The sequence below is a fragment of the Haemaphysalis longicornis genome, unplaced genomic scaffold, assembly GCF_048455015.1.
Source record: "Haemaphysalis longicornis isolate Haplotype H1 unplaced genomic scaffold, Haemaphysalis longicornis Haplotype H1 scaffold_10, whole genome shotgun sequence".
NCBI classification, from domain to species: Eukaryota; Metazoa; Arthropoda; class Arachnida; order Ixodida; family Ixodidae; genus Haemaphysalis; species Haemaphysalis longicornis.
Window position 1 is genome coordinate 87,407,196 of NW_027526204.1, and position 18,048 is coordinate 87,425,243.

The following is an 18,048-nucleotide window of genomic DNA, read 5'->3' on the forward strand; positions in this document are numbered from 1 at the left end:
ACTCGCGAGCAGAATGAAAACTGTCCGAACTCTGAACGGCTGTTAGGTGTTTTTGTTAGGCTGTGTCTGTGGCTTACTGGCAGGCGAGGGTGAAGTTGGCCGGTCAAACGGCGCAGGGCGGCCGCTTTTCTTGAGAAGTAGGTGTGGTGCCAACCGCGCCTGCTACGAGGAGGGTGACTGCCGCGTGCCGCCGGCGATTAATTGCTTTCACTGGAAAGGGAGAAGGTCGGGGCCCCGTGGGAGCTCTCCGTACGCTAGGCGCGTGTAACTATAACCAGCAAACACCATTCGAGGGAGCATTCTGTAGAGTCGACAGACGACTGCTTATTTTTTATTTTTTTTTTGAAGGGGGGCAGGCGCAGGCGTCACACCGACCGAAATTTTTCCTTAACTTTCGGTGAGGGGAGAGAGGGGCAGTGCGGGATGTAAAACCTGAAGCTCGTTCCCAGAACACTACACGCAAGGAAAAGAGGAAAAGGAAGCATTTTGAGAAGTTGGTCGCTACAAGGGTCGCGCACCCTTTTGAACAGCAGAGCACTTCGTTTTGACGAACTGGTGAGCGCAGGTGTCTCGGACAGAAGTGCAATTTTGTGTAGCTTTAAATAAACATTCAGACATTACGGAAAGTTGGCCATAAGAGTGACAAGTTCAGCGTCTTTACAGTGCCGTTTCTTTTTTTTTTTTTTTTTAGATCAGATGCCCAATATGCTTCTGTATTTGCTACCGCAGATTTAAAGCGTTTTGCTATCGCTCTAATGAATGTGCTGCTGTGGCTTCCAGGGGAACGTGCCAGGGGGTGCGGCAACGTCAGCGTTTGGGAGGCAGGTGCAAGCAAACAGCGCACCGACGACATGCTGACCTCATTGTTTGCAAATGACTTAATTTTTTTTCGTTGAGGAGTGTTGTAGTAGATAAAGTTCTTACCAAGATACCTTGTGTTAGGTGTTTTGTTGATTCAGTGTTTTCATTGTCTTATTAACGTGTTCACACGTATATCGCATTCATGTAATTTTTATGCAATAAATTGACTGTGCAGAAAACAAACTTTTCACGTTTCGCCATTCAACGTTTAAAGCGGAAAAAGACTACAAATAACGTGATCCCCAACGAAAAATAAAAATGCGGCCTGTGCCCTTATTAAGAACTCCCAAATACAGTAATAAATTCCACTGCAGCGCATATATATGAAGCGCACAAAAACACACAAAAAAAAACCTCGAATGCAGGTCAACACTGCTCCCAACGCGCCCCCTGAAAACTCCCAGTTGGAGGAAACAATACACTCCCAATGGTACCCCTGGAAACTCCCATTGTAGTGGCAGTAAAATGAAACTCCCATATGCTACTGAAAAAACTGCAGAATTAATGGGAGTAAGGCGAAACTCCCATTAGAAGGAGTTTTGAAAACTCCGAATTGGTACTGAGTTATGACACAAGCCATTTACTCCCATTCCGGCTTATTTGTGTTCTGTGTGTAGGTTATTTAAACAACGTTCTCCCTCCCTCCCTTCCTTCCGAATGCAGTCGCTATCTTCGATTTTTTTTCAGCATCGCTGTTAGGGCAAACAAGTGCAACGAACACGTATTTTATAGCATCAACATTGGTCCTCGATGTCACACCTTTTTAATTTTTGATTACTATTGCCCCTAATCTATATAAAAAGAAACGAGATGTCATCTGAACCATTCCGCGTAATTTGTTCCCCCCCAAAAATGTCGAACTTCTTAACTCACAGCTATGGCTCATGAGTGGGTTCTTCGAGTCACGAGCCGAATATTTTGTTTGTCATGTGTTTGTTCCTTGCTTCAACAAAAATATTTTTGTTATAACAGCTTGCTCAGCCGATTCGGCTGCTTTTGGCGCAAGCGGGTGTCGACGTGGAGGAGAAACGGTACCGATGTGGACCGCCGCCAAACTTTGACCTCGGCTTGTGGGGCAATGAAAAGTATGCTCTTGGCTTGGAGTTTCCGAATGTAAGTAACCTAAAAAAAGGGCCCATCTCCCCGCGAGGGGGACTCGAGTAAATGCGTCGCATAGGGGGTGGGTGTATTGCGTTAACGTTTAGTGTTTGGGGAGTTGGTGGTAGTGAATGCGTTGTATCAGCAGCTTCTTGACGTAGTTTGAATGAGTCAAGGATATAAGGCGCGTTCGTAGCCTTTCATTCTGTGTCGGTTTTGTGGCGCAGTGGGAACAGCACCACGTACCTCGCGTTCCGCCCACAGGTAGTGAAGGCATTGTATCAGCAGCTTCTTGACGTAGTTTGAATGAGTCAAGGATATAAGTCGCGTTCGTAGCCTTCCATTCTGTGTCGGCTTTGTGGCGCAGTGGGTAGAGCACCATGTACCTTGCGTTCCGCCCGCAGGGTCGTGGGATCGAAACCAGGCGCCGGTAAGTATTATTTTTTTATATAGTGTAGGGGGAGGGGTGCGGACCTGTTGTTGAGAGCGAGGAGGGTAGCGTGATGCGGGAGAGGAGGAGTGGGGGAGAGGGCGCGCCTGCGCGCTGAGCTGTTGCGGACGCACGGCGGACGCTACATGTGAGTTAAAGAAATGCTCTGCATTTAAAACAGTTCCCCCCAGTGTAACATCTGCAGTAACAGTGGAGCTGTGGATCTCTTATGTTAAACGGGATGCAAACCGCCGTTCTTCCGAGAATGGCAGCGCCATCACCGCGCAAATTCTACGGTTCGCGCTAAGAAATCGGCAGCTAAACGTTCGCAGCGGGAGGCTCCCTACCCTCTGCTTCATCTAGAGGGAGGGAGAGGAACCCGCCCCTGCAAAACCACTGCGCCCTCTATCGGTGGGTCTGGGAACCTGCCCCCAACTCTGCGTGACGCACGACCTACAGCAGACGGACCAAAAGGCTGGACTCGCAACAGCTCCACTGTTAAAATCCGCAACAAAACTAAGGGTTTACCGCATTCGCATTGAAGTGAAAATACCAAAACGTTCGCGTGCATGGGACCAGTGGCAGATTAAGTGATGCTTCATTGTTTCATCTGATGGAGGCAAAAACTGTGTGGAGATTTTGGCGCACGTTGAAGATCCCCAAGCGGTAAAAACACTCAAAATATAAAATTTATTGTCTCATCCATTTCGTAGCGGTCGGACCTCATTTCCAAATTAAGACCCTAACTTGCCTTCACACATTCATCGTACTTGACTCACAACTTTCATTCACCCTCTCAATCCAGCAACGCGAGCACCGGCCCTCCGTCAAGAGCTCAGACACATTAGATTCATTAGTCATTACAAGATGAGTTGAGGCATTTTCTCACAACAGCGAAATCTGCAAAGGACCCGCGTGTAAAATGGTTTTTTTTTTGCTTTTGTCTAACCATTGTATTTTCTATGAGCAGCAAGAAGCAACACATAACGCGGAGTCAAGACAATATTTTAAAAATAGACCTGGTGGGTTATTAAGTAGCGGGAATTGCAGATTTATTCGCTGTGAGCGCACTTTTCAAATCTTTCATCGACGTTACCCTAGACCTCACCGAGGCCGTCACATCTTTTTGTACGGCCTCTTTCAGTGCGTACTTTGCCGCTCCAGTCGGCCAGAACATTGCTGTGCTGTTTTTCATGACCGCATTTTTTGTTAGTATTAGTGTTCAAGGTGAGCATTTTGTAAGCGCATTTTCGAAAAACACGACTGTGTTCTTTTCGCTTGTGACAGGCGAAATACCAGCAACGTGACGTGAGCATAAGTGTGAGCATCATTTAAAAATGTGACTTGCATGTGTTTCTAGCTGCCTTATTACATTGACGGAAATGTGAAGATCACCCAAAGTCTGGCCATAATGCGATACCTTGCCAGGAAGCACGGAATGGGTACGCTCACTTTCTCCAACTTTTTCTCTAGAAGTAATAGAGAGTTTTAGCAGTCCGTCTGTTCCGTCGTGTACACTACGTAGTTACTCTGTTGACCGGGACTCGCCTGGGCACTTGGGCGTTCGTCGCGGTAGGTTCCGCGGGCCGGACTTCGCCATGTCCGTGCATTTGACACGGTGGGGTGAGCCTCCTTGCCCTTCCTCCTCGCCCTTCCGCGCGCGCATGCGCAGTCGGGTCCCGGTAATCACAGTAAAAACGACATGACGGAACAGACGAGCTGTTAAAACTCTCTATTAGCTCATTTTTTTATAATTAATAAATTACAGGTCACTCCAGGCATAGTTTTGGAATATAAATCCTTCTTTTCTCCGCCTTTATAAGGCGAAACGGAGCTGAGTGCGTGCCAAGAATTTTGAGTGAAACCTGTCAAATTGACTCAGTACGCTTTTCATCGAAAATTTTTGTTCGCACATATTTGATTTTTGAACTAACTTTTTTATTTGGCTGCCTTAAGTTGATACTAGCTTCGGATTCTGAAGTCCCCGATGATCCTTCAGGGAAACCTTGAATGTACGTAAGACACCTTTGTAGAACCGTTGAAACGCAAGCCGCCGTGAACTGTAGGTTTAAACAAGTTTGGAAGAGTTTTATATGATTACATAATGGACCATGACAAAATGCAGGTGTCATCGTAAGTTCCGAACAAAAAAAAAAACGCTTTTGTAAGTCTTGGTCCCGTAAACTGGCGTTTTGTTTTTTTTTGTTTGTTTTTTCGCTAAAAAGCTTCGCTAATAATTGAGTAACTTAATACTGAGTTTGGTATCATGTAAAACCATGGTTGTCCTCTTGATACAAAAGCTCACATTTCCCTGACCTTGTGATACCAAATTATCTTCCCTCTTGCTATTTGCACGTGCGCACTACGCGTGCAAACAACAAGGAGAACGGAACAGGCAGGCCAGGTTCTTAACGGGCAAGCCGCATAAAATTTGTCGTACAGCCTAGACCATTGAATTTTAGGGAAAAAATACGTGTACACCTCTGTCATTGCCAAGATAGCTATGTAGATGAGGTAGCAGGCGTGGGCCTGCGTTGTTTACAAGACGCAACGTCGTGCAATTCCGCTCTGCATAAACGACCTTATCTTGAGCGGAATCGCGCTTCCGAGTGAAGACTTCCATTTTTCTGCGTTACGAATTGCAGCTTATCATTTCTGGATTCAAACTTCCGACTTCAAATTAGCTTCTACCAACTTCTGGATCCCAACTTCTAGCTTCAAACTACCGGTTTCAGGCATAAAAACCGAGAACGCAGCATTTGGAGAACGCATATGGCACAGCGCTGGTCACAGGATCAATCAATCAATCAATCAATCAATCAATCAATCAATCAATCAATCAATCAATCAATCAATCAATCAATCAATCAATCAATCAATCAATCAATCAATCAATCAATCAATCAATCAATCAATCAATCAATCAATCAATCACAAGTTTCATTAACTAGTTGACTCGCCCGCGTAATGTTTTGTGGCCCGTGGCGCGAATGCGCTGTGTGTTCTGCTTTTCAGAAGGCAAGGACGAAACAGAGAAGATCCGTGCTGACATGACGGAACAGCAGTTTGTAGACATCAGGACAAACTGGGCCCGGCTCTGCTACAACCCCAAGTTTGTGAGTTAACCCTACGCTTGTTTGTTGAGAGGGGGGTTAGGGTATATTAAGGCAGAGCACTTTAGGAGCTCGCCTTGTCGCCCTAGTTCGCTCGGTCGACCCAAGTATATAGAGCACCAAGGCGGCGTCCCGGGGTAACGCTGTTGTTCGCGGCGTACCCCAGAGGCTTCAAAAGCCAAGCGGTTTATATAGTCATGAGCGTTCGAAACTCGTGAAATGCTGGCGCTTGTCATACATCTTCCCTTTGTTTAGCGTGCGCCGCTCCTCGCGCAGCAGCCCGATCGACATGGTCACAGGCTGCGCGTGGCCGCGTGGGCGCACGTGGACACGGGGGTCTCGCCGGTGCTCTCAAAATAGAATCTCGTTTTGCCTTGCGACGAACGGTCGTCCTGCCTGAGGCTCCTTCCTCTCGCCGCACATAGCGCCCTACAAGCGCAAAGAAAACTATAGGTAGATTTGAGGGAAAATATACGAAATTAACAGGTAGCGCCCGCGTTCCTTTAGTTAAGGACGCCCGTTGGGTTGGTTTTTACGATAGTAAACGCAAAACGTGGCAGCGCAACGCCGGTACGTGCGGGGAGAAAAGCACGAAAAGAACAGAACTCCCGCTGGCGCAGTTTCAGGCAGGGGGCGCGCGAGCACTGCGAAGGCGGGAAATTTGAATTGCATTTGGTGGTAACAGCGGAGAACGGCGGTACAGCCCATTATGGCGAATCACTGCTCTGCACTTCCCACAGCTTTCACATTGAGTGGAACGGCTTTAATTTTTTTCTTCATTGCCTGTGTATATTACTGTGTACTACACTTTAAAGTTATTTATGTGGTACAATAGAACTCGGGGGTTTGACGGGTCACGTCACAGTATTTTTTTGTTAAGTGGCATTGAGGTATAGTTGCCTTGTGTGCATTGTCCCACCAATGTTCTTGGCTGGTGGAATCCACCAGGCGTAAATCCCTATAGCGGCAACCTTTCATCACTTTTCATCCCAAAATTTTTAGAAAATTCTACTGTTGTGCTGCATAGGTACTATTACATGTAAGGCTTTCTGTGCTTGCAATGCCTGGTTTATGAAATCGTGGTACTAACTTGCTGAATGTTATGATCTTTTGTTAAAAAAAGAATACTTTCTTAAAAATAACACCTTAAGTATTGGTAAATATTTTATGGTTTTCGGAGCCTTGACGACTACGCGGCCACTTGAACTACATCTAGCGTGTGTTTTAGGCTATCTTTCGCCATTGAAAGTGCATACGTTTTGCCACGCTGAGAGAGCTTATAAGTGTCAAAATTAATTTTCAAGCGTAATCAAATTCAACGTGTAATGTCTCAAATGGTGATCAAATTCACATACATGGACTGTGAGCCGATTGCATTGACTTCGAAGATTGACTGAAGCTCGAAAGAGTCTGTTTATAAATTAGGCCTCGACCAATCCGAACTTCATTAGTATTTCTTGGGAGTTTGTGGGGAATCGCTACACCATGAAACCAACTGTGACGTCGTGTCAACGTATACGAGATAGTTTTATTAAGTGCAGAGCATTAGGGGCTCGCCTTGTCGCCGTAGCTAGCTCGCTGGAAAAGGTTAGATTTTTTGATAGCCTCAAGCAACACTTAAACACCGAAAGGCGGCTTATGTTAACTGTCTACTGTCGAGCCGCGATAAAACAAGCTAAACCACGTACGGAGACGCTACCCCCAGTTTGCTGGCTGAGATAGTAGAATTCGGCTTGATTGACGTCGGGGAATGCCTTGAGGGTACTCGAGACGTGAGATTCACACATTTTCGGGGGTGCAGCCACGCACGGCTAGATAGGCTTTATTTTTTACTAAATTTAATCCAACAATGTCACGGCTATGATGTACAGCCGATTTCTTTCTCGGACCACTATTTGGTTAAACGCAGACTGGGGAGGAAAAAAACAGAACACACCTTTCTCTTGGGATCTGTGGAAACTGAATGAAAAGCTGTTACGAGAAGAAATGTTCATGGGTTTTGTAGTAGAAAAATTACGGAAATAGCTGAATATCATAATGGTAAAATTCGGGAGAAATGGGAAATGTGTAAGCAAGACGTTAAAATAAAAGCCATAGAAAGGTCTAGCTGTATAAAATACGAGGAAAAAGGAAAAGAAAACATTTTTGCGAGTGAACTTACAAAAGTTTATTGCACAAGAGAACAAAATCCAGGCATATGTTCAAAGACGACATAGGGGAGATTAAGCACAAACTCGAAGTCATTGATCAAGACAGCTATCGCGGAGCACTAGTACGCGCGACGGCGGAACATTGGACGGTCGGTGAGGCACCCACAAAACGGGTATTAGGAACAGAAAATACGCAAGCCCGGCGGAATACGATTAAAGAAATAGAAACCAGCGGTTATGTAACTTCGGAAAAAGAAGAGGTGGAGCGCGCATTTTTGGTTACTCTCAGGCACTGTTTGCTTTCAGGGAAACTGACTTAGTGTAATGGAAGCGAGATTTTATCGGTGCGTTGCCACGCTTGGATGGCGAAAAAAAGGAATGGCTCGAACAACCCTTCTCGGCCGAGGAAGCTAAGTGTGCCATCGAAAACCCGATTCCAGGCTAATCACCTGGTCCTGACGGGCTTATAGTGCGGCGTTCTATAAACATATGAAATCTTTGATGTCTCCTGTTCTTGCCGACATGTACAATCAAGCCTACGAAATTGAAGCGCTTCCTACATCTTTTTCTACCTCCCATACAATAATAATTCCGAAAACAACAGACGACAAGCAAAAATTACGAGATATTAAAGCATACCGACCAATCTCGATAACAAACGTTGATTACAAAATTTTTACAAAGGTTCTAGTAAAAAGGTTACAAATGGTAATCCAGCAAATTGTAGGTCCACATCGGACGTGTGGCATCAGGGGTCGTAACATATTTACGATATCCACGAGGTGGGGTGCGGGCTGTAATCTTGCAATGCAATGCGCACGGGCGTGGCGATTCTCCAGCTCGACCTGGAGAAAGCCTTTGACATTCTAGGTCACTCTACTTTGACTGCGTCTCCCACAAGATCCTGTTTTATGTTTTGGAGAACATCAACCTTGGTTCTGTCATTAGGCGGTGAGTGGCGCTGGCGTACAGGAACTGCACTGCACGGTTGATAGTGAATAAGAAATTGGGAGCGGTCATCGAGGTGCAGCGTTCGGTGCGCCAGGGCTGCCCCCTCAGCCCTTTATTGTTTTGTGTATACATTGAGGCGCTGTACCGGAGCATCATTCTGAATAGTGAAATAAGCGGATTTAAATTACAGGAGACACAGGTAAAACTGCTCGCCTATGCTGGCGACATTGCCCTTGTTTGTTCGAACAAAGAAAGCGTGATGTTCGCCGTGAAAACAGGGAAGCATTTTGGTGAGGTCACGGGGAGTCTGGTGAATTTGGGGAACTGCCTGGGGTTTTGGCACCGTAATTGGATGTCAACGCAAGCGATCTTTGCTTATGCAACTTGGGTAACCACCCTAGTGAAGTACTTGGGAACCCCTCTGGAATACTACCGCGACAGTGAGCCCTACTGGGGCAGGTGCAAACACTGAAAGAGAAAGCGGAAAAAGGGGAAGCAACTGGGCTGTCAGTGTTCGCGACAGCCACTACTTGTAATATTTTCTTGGTGGCAAAGCTTTGGTTTGTTATGCAAGTGCTGCATTGTTCACGTTTTGATGTCCAGAAGCTACATCGCGTATTTGCTGTTTTTGTGTAGGGGTCCATGTGGGAGAGGAGCAGTAGGACGTATTTGTTTCGGCGAATCCGTGAAGGTGGTTTAGGACTGACTCACCTGTTTGTACGGCAGCTCCTAAACCGATTTTTGTTTTTGCGCGATGTACAGTACCCTTTTCTGCGCACTGTAATGCAAATTCGGTTAATGCGTGCTTTGCCAGAATTTATTGTTTCTTCAAGTTGCATGCCAGGTGGTATTCATAAATATTTTAAAGAAATTGTTTTGTCATTACGATTTTTGGCAACCCGTTTTTCAATCCAAAATCTGGTCGATGTAACCGGGAAAAAATATAAGGATGTATGTGACGTAGTCTTCCCAGTGCCACTGTATAGAGCTCTGTATAGCAATGGTCCAGGACAAGATCTGTTAAAACGAGTGAAGCGAATGGAGGTGTCACCTGCTGGGGCAAATACTTTCTTTTTTTAAATTGCACACTGGTACACTTTCAATCGCAACGTGGATGAAAGAAAGGGGGCTTTCAGTGCCATGGAGAACTAGGGTGCCTAGATTCACGCGTCCCTGGCATCGAGGCACCCTATGGGGAACTGACTGTCCTATTTGTAAACAACCCGAAACTGTGCAGCATGTCTTTCTTCATTGTTGGGCCGCAGTGTTCCTTTGGGATGTCCTCCAATGGTCACTCCAGAAACATTTTACACTTAGCCCACACGGCTTTGCGTCATTGTGATGTAGACACGCGACCAACGCGACAGTATATTTTCGGGAAAGTGTGTCACAGTTTGTTGCAGTTCAGAGAACTCTCCACCAGAGTAGTTGTCAAAAATTGAACCCCTAACTACGCTTGGGAAATTTTAAATGACAACACCGGCCGTAGCGGGCATGGTGGCATTACTGTGTTTTTTTCTTTGTCATTGTACCTGGTGCCTGGTGTTGGTGTCCGAGATTGGCAATAAAAAAAATTAAAGTAGTTCCACTTAACGGGAAAGCGGTCGGAAGTGCAGAGCAGGGATTCGTCAGTGTTTCCCTTGTTATTTTTGTGAGTATCTTGTGTTTATGTTGCTTTTGGTAATTTTCGTACGTTTAGTTGGCTTGGCTTGGATTGGATTTGATTGGATTGGCTACACTGGCCGAGGTTGACCAGTTTCGCGTAGCTCCTGGAGAGCCGTGCTGCGCAAGCGCGAAGATTGGATTGGATTGGAATGCATTGGATTGGATTGGATTGGTTTTGGATTGGATTGGATTTGGATTGGATGATAAGCAGCAGTAAGCATGATAATCAGCTAATCCTAGACAAAGCTAAGAATAACCAACTGAACCTTAGCTTACGCTACGTTTATCCTGGCATAGCCGTGTAGCTTTACGCTACAAAAAACGAAAAAAGGTCGTAGGTCCTTCACATTGTGATATAAGGCAGCTTATATTGCTCCCTGGAAAAATGTTTTTCCAGCAATGCATTTGTGTTGCACAGTGAAGCATGGCCTTCTACGGAGGGAGTATGGATGCGGAAAAGGGTTGTAACTGTTATTTTACGGGCACTATCCGTAAATAAATTGTATGAAAATTAGCCGCTAAGGTGACTCTAAGATTACGCACAAGAAAGAAGCTGTACTGAATTCGGTGTCTTTACGAGGAAACCGAATCTTCGTAAAGAAAACCTGAAACTCCGCTGTTTCAGCAGATTTCTCGCCGAGTTTTTTACACAAAAGTTTTTACTTTTTTCTTCCTTCGTGTGGCTGATTCACCATAACACGTTGCAGTGGACTACTAGCTTCGCCACATTCGTGCACTGAATGATTCTACATTGCACTGTGTATATATCACACGTGTCCTTATTCTCCAGCAGACGAAACGGTCAAAAAACGCCGAAAAGTGGTACCATCACTGTGGTACCACCACCTTTATCCTGTAACTGCATATTCTTGCCTACACCTTGAGAATATTTGCCACTTTTAGGACAAGCTGAAGGCTGATTACATCGACAGCATGCCTCGCGCCCTCAAAGCTGTTTCTGACTTCTTGGGGTCCCATCAGTTCTTCGCCGGAAGTACCGTGAGTTCATTAGTTGACGCAAAATGGCTCTTATTGGCCCAGTTACGCTTTACGTTTTTCTCTGGTTTTACGTTTAATCTGTGAGCGTTTCTCATGACCGAGGGGAGAAGCTACGACACACTACTACCGGTCTGTCGTGCAACTAACTACAAAGTGTACCGCTAAGGTAATCTGCGAGTATCCGAAATTTAGTTTCCTTAAATTATTCCGCTGCCTTCGAATTTGAGTCGGTGGCTAATAACTGCTGAAAACAATAATAACTAGAATAACAATCGCATACATATTACACTCCTATACAATACAAATTACAATCATCTAATATGGTGTACAATTACAATTTCAATTATAAATGTTTAACGTATACTAATTGTAACTGTATTTTTGTATTTTCTGTACAATTGTGCGTGTACAAAAATACATAGAAGTAGCTCAGAAATATTTGTGTTGTATTTGTATTGTATTCTAGATTCTAAATACAAATCGTCTACAATTCTACAATAAAGATACAATAAAAACACAGTACAGATACAATGTAATACAAATCTACAGTGCCAATACAACACAGCACAAAGAGACATTCAATATAATAGAAGTACGATACGATAGACATACAATAATTGTACAATACAAATCTAAGAATTCGGAGAAGGACCTCGCATCGGCTCCGGGAATACAAATAGGATGCAAATACAAAATACACAGGGTTCAATCGTGCAGTCAACCTTATAGCCAGGAACGTTTTTTTTTTTCTGAACTACTATTGCACATTCATACAGTCATTACAAACACACGGACCTCTTCCACCAGTGTGTGTCTATAGTACCTCTGCGTATCTATAGTGACTATAGTGCTTGATAGTGCCAACATGTCGCGTAGCGCCTCTCGCGGGAATGTTGATGATAAACTGCATAATTGCGCTCTAGCGACAACCCCCAAAACGTATGTGTTGATTTCATGCTGAAATGTTAATCTAGTGAACTTTTTCTGTACGATCGCCGATGAAGCTCCAGTGACGACACCCGTCACCATGGTTACGCTATCAAGGCTCAATATAAGTTATATTCATTTTACTTGCACAACGTTGCTGAGAAAAAGACAAGCTGTACATGTATTTGTACAGATCTTGGCGCCAGAACACGAATTTCTTTGAATAAAATCTTCTTCACACTTTATCCCCATTTGCATTTTGAGGTGATCGCGTGTGGATAGTGACAGCGTCGTATTGTTCAACATTGCCTTTTGTGGCTTCTTTCTTTCAGCTAACTCATGCCGACTTCATAGCTTATGAGATGTTGGACCAACACTTGCTATTGGATCCCAATTGCTTGAAGGAATTCCCTAACCTGAAAGCCTTTGTGGACCGCATCGAGGTATGAGAGAGTTTTTCATGGATACCCACTGGCGGCTCACAGCTTGCACGGTGTAGTCTGAGGCTACAGCTTCCGACAGCTTAGCAAAAGATGGAATGGAGCACTTGTGAAACACAGTTAAAGGGGCCATGAAGACAAATACAACTTCGTTTTATTCGAAAGATTTGGTGTTCTTAGAGCCCCAGCGACTGTCCAGCTGCAAACGACGCTTTATTCGCTGAGAAATGAAACATTTTAAGCCAGCATTCTGATTGTCCGGCTGAATCGTGTATTTCTTGACGTCTATGATAACGTATCCAGGGCAGGCACTTAAGCGAACGTAAGTATACGGACTAGGGCAAGCTGCAGCGAGCGGCGAAACGCCTTGTTTAGCGTCAGTCCTCCTAGATGGCGCCACAATACCGGCCAAGACCGCTGTCCGTACTCGCTTCGTTTTTTGACCTGATTTGTACTTGGCTTATTTGTGCTACAGTTGATAGGAATCGTTTCGCGAAATATTGGGTATTCTCGACAAACAGGGTCACACGACGCAATATCGCTTGCGCCAATTGGCCAGTTTAGTGTGAGACAACCCCAAAGCGCAATACGCTCTGGCGCTTATATATATATATGTTTACGTGTACTTCCTTAACTTCCATTGTTTAACCCAGTATTGTACTGCGAGAAAAAAGAATATGCATTAAATTTAAGCGCAAATAGATCGTTCTGCTAAGTTATAACCCCTGCCTAACCTGCTTTTGCTTTTGCCGGCCTCAGCCAATCGCACAGCTGCCCATACGTGATTGGTTCTAGTGCGGGAAATGAGTTTTTGGTTGGCGTGGCCATTCTCTTCTATCTTAATAATGTAGCGTATTTGAGTAAAGTTTGTGTTAAAAGTGGGCTCAGTGTTATTCTAACGAGGCAATCTTTCGAATGGACCAAACTTGCATTTTGTCTTCATGGCCCCTTTAAAGCCGCTGTTTCGTGGTCATGCGTCTTGTTGCATTAGCTTCGCTTACGCAAATAGTACTGCAAGACAAAACGAAATAGATGCGTCCACTGTCAAATGCTTCAGCGATTATGGTAAATTAAACGTACCCCTCTATGGCGTTATTCGCGTCTATAAATATGCATGATTCTATATCACCATAATAGATTCGTAGCCCAGTGCGTCTTGCCTATGTTCATGCGGAAAACGTGCACACGGTACTTAAAACGTAACAGCAAAAAAGCGCAGGACCATAAGGTACACAAACAACACCAGCGGTGTTGTTTTTCTGCCTTATCTTATGGTCACAAACAACATCAGCGGTGTTACCCACCGCTGTGGCTCAGTGGCTAAGGCGTTGCGCTGCTGAGTACGATGTCGCAGGTTCGATTCCCGGCCACGGCGGCCGCTTTTCTGATGGAGGCCAAAAGCAAAAACGCCCGTGTGTACGAGATTTCAGCGCACGTTAAAGATCCCCAGGGGGTCAAAATTAATCCGGAGCCCTCCACTACGGCGCGCCTCATCACCTGCGTTGCGTCGGCGCGTTAAACTCTACAATCAATCAATTAACGCCAGCGGTGTTGTTTGTGAACCAACAAGCCCAACGAAATGCGCTCGGAAATTTTCGTTAAAAGAATGCGTACCGAAAAAAGTGTCATGACCGGCATTTTTTATTCCTAAACTATTCTTTATGGTTAAAGCAATACGTTACTGGCACCATTCCTAACATACGATACACGATGCATTTTAATAACATGCATGCAATTTCTATTACATCATCCAACAAATGGGAGAGGCACATTAAACTACACTTAACTACACCAAGGCTCATGGAAGGTAGCGACTTTTGATTTTACAAGAACAAAAGATGGTCTCACCTGCGCGATACTTTTAAGCGAATAGAACTTGTGCTGTAAAAAAAAAACTTCGGTAAAGTTGCATTTTGTATAAAAGCTGGGGTTTATTCCAAATGCAGGGAATTTCAAAGTAAAGGGCATCTTAATCCTATGCACTTTCAAAACCTCGCCTATAATCCCAGCACAGCTGACCACGCTCTTGTTCGCATTAAGATGTTCCATGGGATGCCTCACTTTGACTTATTGCAAAGCTACTCTTAGGATTCGAACCTCAGTTTAAATTACGCGCCCACCCCGACGCCTGACATTTTCGATATTGTCATGAAGCTAAGAACGATGCAGGGTTCTTTCGGTACACATTCTTTGTTGGAGCGATCTTGTGCTCCGCAATAAACTCAAAAGAAAATACAAGCGGCGAAGGAGAAGTCAAACGAGTGACGTGCCCAGGCGACGGGGGAAACGTATGCCGCAGCATTTTCCCTGCGAGCATTTATCTCTACGCGTTTTAAAGGCGACATCTTTCTTGGGCTACTTAAACGCTGAAATTCTGGTCTGTCTGCCCAACGCCACGTGTATAAACATTGCCTAACGCGTGGCGCGCTTTTAAATGGGAAGGGTAGGGACGCTTAGTTCAGGCTCTCATCCGCTATGTGGCTCGCGCCGGCGGACATCTAGCCTTACGCCACTGCTCGCGAGTCGCAAACGCTGCACCCACTTCTACGACGAGTGTCTGTTAGCTTGCCTGTTGGGTTTCAAGAACCGTTTCGCTCTCATCTTAGCCGCGACGGGGTGATAGTTCTAGAGCGCACTGGGGATCTCGTTCAACGTGTCCTCGCTTCGTACTTGCTGCATTTTTTCAAAGATAACTGACGGAGGTGGAACTGAAATACTGTAAGACCATATTAATTGTCGAGTAGACAAATAGCGAACAGAAAAGCGATATTTTTTGGATGGTGCAGCCATTATTTTACCGATGTTTTTAGCTCTGGAGGATTTAGGGAATGAAAAATTGCGTGCACATTTTTTGTTCAGGCGCTTACTTCTACCGTTACTTTCCAAAAATATCACGTGCTCGTCAATTTCAGAAGATTACAGAAAACAAAAGAATAAGCATCAGAGGGTCCGGCCATGCGGTCCGGGCGCTTCTACAGTGCACCTCTCAATTTTAAAAGTACGTACCGATGCGGGGTGCGAACAGCGGAGACAAAACAAGACCGAAGAAATGCGGAGGGGACAGAGGGGGGATGCTCCACTCAGAAAATACATAATTGGTGTTTGCGATGTTCTTTTAATTTAAAGATGTGTGCTCGATTATTGCGAGAACAATTTCTTAAAACAACTATTTGAAAACAATGTTTTAGCCATGAAATACAATCAAGGCTGGCGCCGGAGCCTCGCGCTCGTGGCTCGAGCGCTAAGCCCCAACAGCCTCAACAGATGGAGCATCAGGGCGAGCGCGGCAAAATTGCACTCCGCATACTTTCAATGGGTGAGCCTAGCATCTCTATATAAAGGTTTTTAGAGTATCGACACCCTTTTCTCTCATTGTTATGTGCCGCCAGGATTTTCATTGTTCAGTCGGCACCACGTGTTATTTGTTTACATATGGGCGCTGCGCCCATTTGTAAGGTTTTTAGAGTATCGGCACTCTTTTCTCTCATTGTTATGGGCCGGCAGGATTTTCATTGGTCAGTCGGCACCACGTGATATTTGTTTACATATGGGCGCCTCCTCTCTCTCTCTCTCTGCTGCGAAGACGCTAGAGCGGCCGGTCGCACTCTGCCCGTCACAACCGGCGGCGGTTTCGTTAGGAGAGATGGCAACACTGCAAGCCAGAAAGAAAATGGCCCCCAGACGCTTCCGGGTGCACGAAGTGGCGGTACTCTTAAGCGTAGCTTAATTAGTGACGCTAGGCTGTACCGCCGTTATCCGCTTACTGCTACCACCCCATGCAAGTCAAATTTCCCGCCTTCGCGTAGCTTATTTATAGCGCTTTCCATTGGGTGAACAGGAGCACTTCTAACTGCACCAAATGTGCTCTCGTGAGTTCTGGCGTCTTCCAGTGGTCGGGCAGGAGCAGGGGCGTTGTGTTTCATTGGTAGATGAGGAGCACTTTTTTGGCGCCGAGAGCAGCCGAGAGCAGTTCTCGGTGCTCCGTCGCCAGCGGCGGAGTAACAGGGAACGCCGAGGAAGTCACATGACCTCTTTTGCGTCACTTCTGGTTTTATCCCCGGGTGGCGGAGGAAAAATGGCGGAATCCAGCAGCCGCGGTAGTCGCTCAGTGCGTACGGCAGCAGCTAAGCGCGGCCGTCTGGACAAGGAATTGCTGCTACTTTTAGATGATGAAAGCACCACAGATTCAAGCGCAAGCTCATCATCGGACAGCAGCAGCTGCGACGACGACGACGATTTGACATTGCATGAGTTTATGTTCGAGCACCTGTTCACCCCGCCGGAGCAGCGACCGAAGGTAGAGTCGTATCTGGAAAAGTCGGTGGACACTGTTATCGTTCGCAGCTAATTTTTGGGGGACACGATGGTGACCCCTTTATCATGAACATGAACATCCGCTCGGCTTCTTCATTCGTCGCCATGCGGAAGGCAGACACAAAACCACCGGCACGTATCTGGCAAAACTAGCGAGAAATAACTGCGTGCGGACATCGCGAGCGCGCGAAATGCTCCGGGAAGCGAGCGCGGGAAACGTTTGGTCACATGACTCTTGACATCTCGGCCTCCCCCTCTTTTCACTGCTCCCGGAGCAGCGCGAATGTTTCATTCGCGGAGCGAAAGCGTCCCCGTTACTCCCGTGTGCTGCTCTGGCTGCTCGCTGCACTTGCTCCTGTTCGCCCAATGGAATTCGCCATTAGTGACGCTAGGTGAACCGAGACAGGAGAGGAACAACGTGAAAGGTGGCCCGGGCAGACAGGCGAAGAAGCAGGGGCGGAAGAAGGCTATCGTCTTTCGACGACATTTTCAGCGACGAGAGCGGACGCGCGGATATTTTTTTTTTGTTCGCTCGAAAAGAGGCAAACGCTGGCCGCATTTTGTTCTCATTTTACACGGGTCGTCGTTGTCGTCTCTTTACATCCATCATTGTCGTCGCTTTACACGCAGGCCCTGCCTCGTATAGCTGCCTACATGAAATCGGACAAGTATATGAAGTGGCCTCTAAATGGAGACATGGCAAGCTTTGGCAGCCGGCTGCAGAAGATGCCTTGACAAGAGGGAGACGGCTGCTAACCTCGTTTTTTTTTCCTGAACTTGCCGGCGAAATCCGTGCTGTGTTGCGAAAGTCTGAAGAAATTTTCTGAGAACATGTGCTAATCGAATATGGGGGTATTGATTCCCAGTGAGCATTTGGTTTTTCTACTTTGTATTTCTCCCAAAAACTGCGAGTTGCGGCACTGACCACCAAGTATTGGAATAAAGAGACGCTCTAGTTTTATCACGACCAATTCGTATGCGTGCTCGTTTGCTACATAATGTTCAACTAATCGACCAGATTTAGGGGAACTCCCCAAGGTGGAGTAAGTTTCTGCGAGGGAAAGTTTGACATCCACTTGAATGCAGCCATACGGATACAA

At 45.8% G+C, this 18,048-nt stretch overlaps 1 protein-coding gene across 1 annotated transcript; it reads left to right on the plus strand.

The window, feature by feature from the left end:
- The first annotated feature begins 1,847 nt into the window (after window positions 1-1,847).
- On the plus strand, window positions 1,848-17,735 carry LOC144158882 (glutathione S-transferase class-mu 26 kDa isozyme 47-like). Its single transcript, XM_077690057.1, has 6 exons — window positions 1,848-1,974; window positions 3,750-3,831; window positions 5,405-5,505; window positions 11,172-11,267; window positions 12,527-12,637; window positions 17,579-17,735. The coding sequence occupies exons 2-6, from the start codon at window positions 3,801-3,803 to the stop codon at window positions 17,681-17,683; spliced, it is 444 nt and encodes a 147-aa protein (XP_077546183.1). The 5' UTR covers window positions 1,848-1,974; window positions 3,750-3,800; the 3' UTR covers window positions 17,684-17,735.
- The last annotated feature ends 313 nt before the right edge of the window (window positions 17,736-18,048 follow it).

Excerpts from the sequence above, each read along its gene's own strand:
- LOC144158882 (XM_077690057.1), top strand. The coding sequence starts at position 3,801 with ATGCGATACCTTGCCAGGAAGCACGGAATGG. Across the intron at positions 5,506-11,171 it reads TCTGCTACAACCCCAAGTTT|GACAAGCTGAAGGCTGATTA; the intron begins GTGAGTTAACCC and ends TGCCACTTTTAG. Across the intron at positions 11,268-12,526 it reads AGTTCTTCGCCGGAAGTACC|CTAACTCATGCCGACTTCAT; the intron begins GTGAGTTCATTA and ends TCTTTCTTTCAG.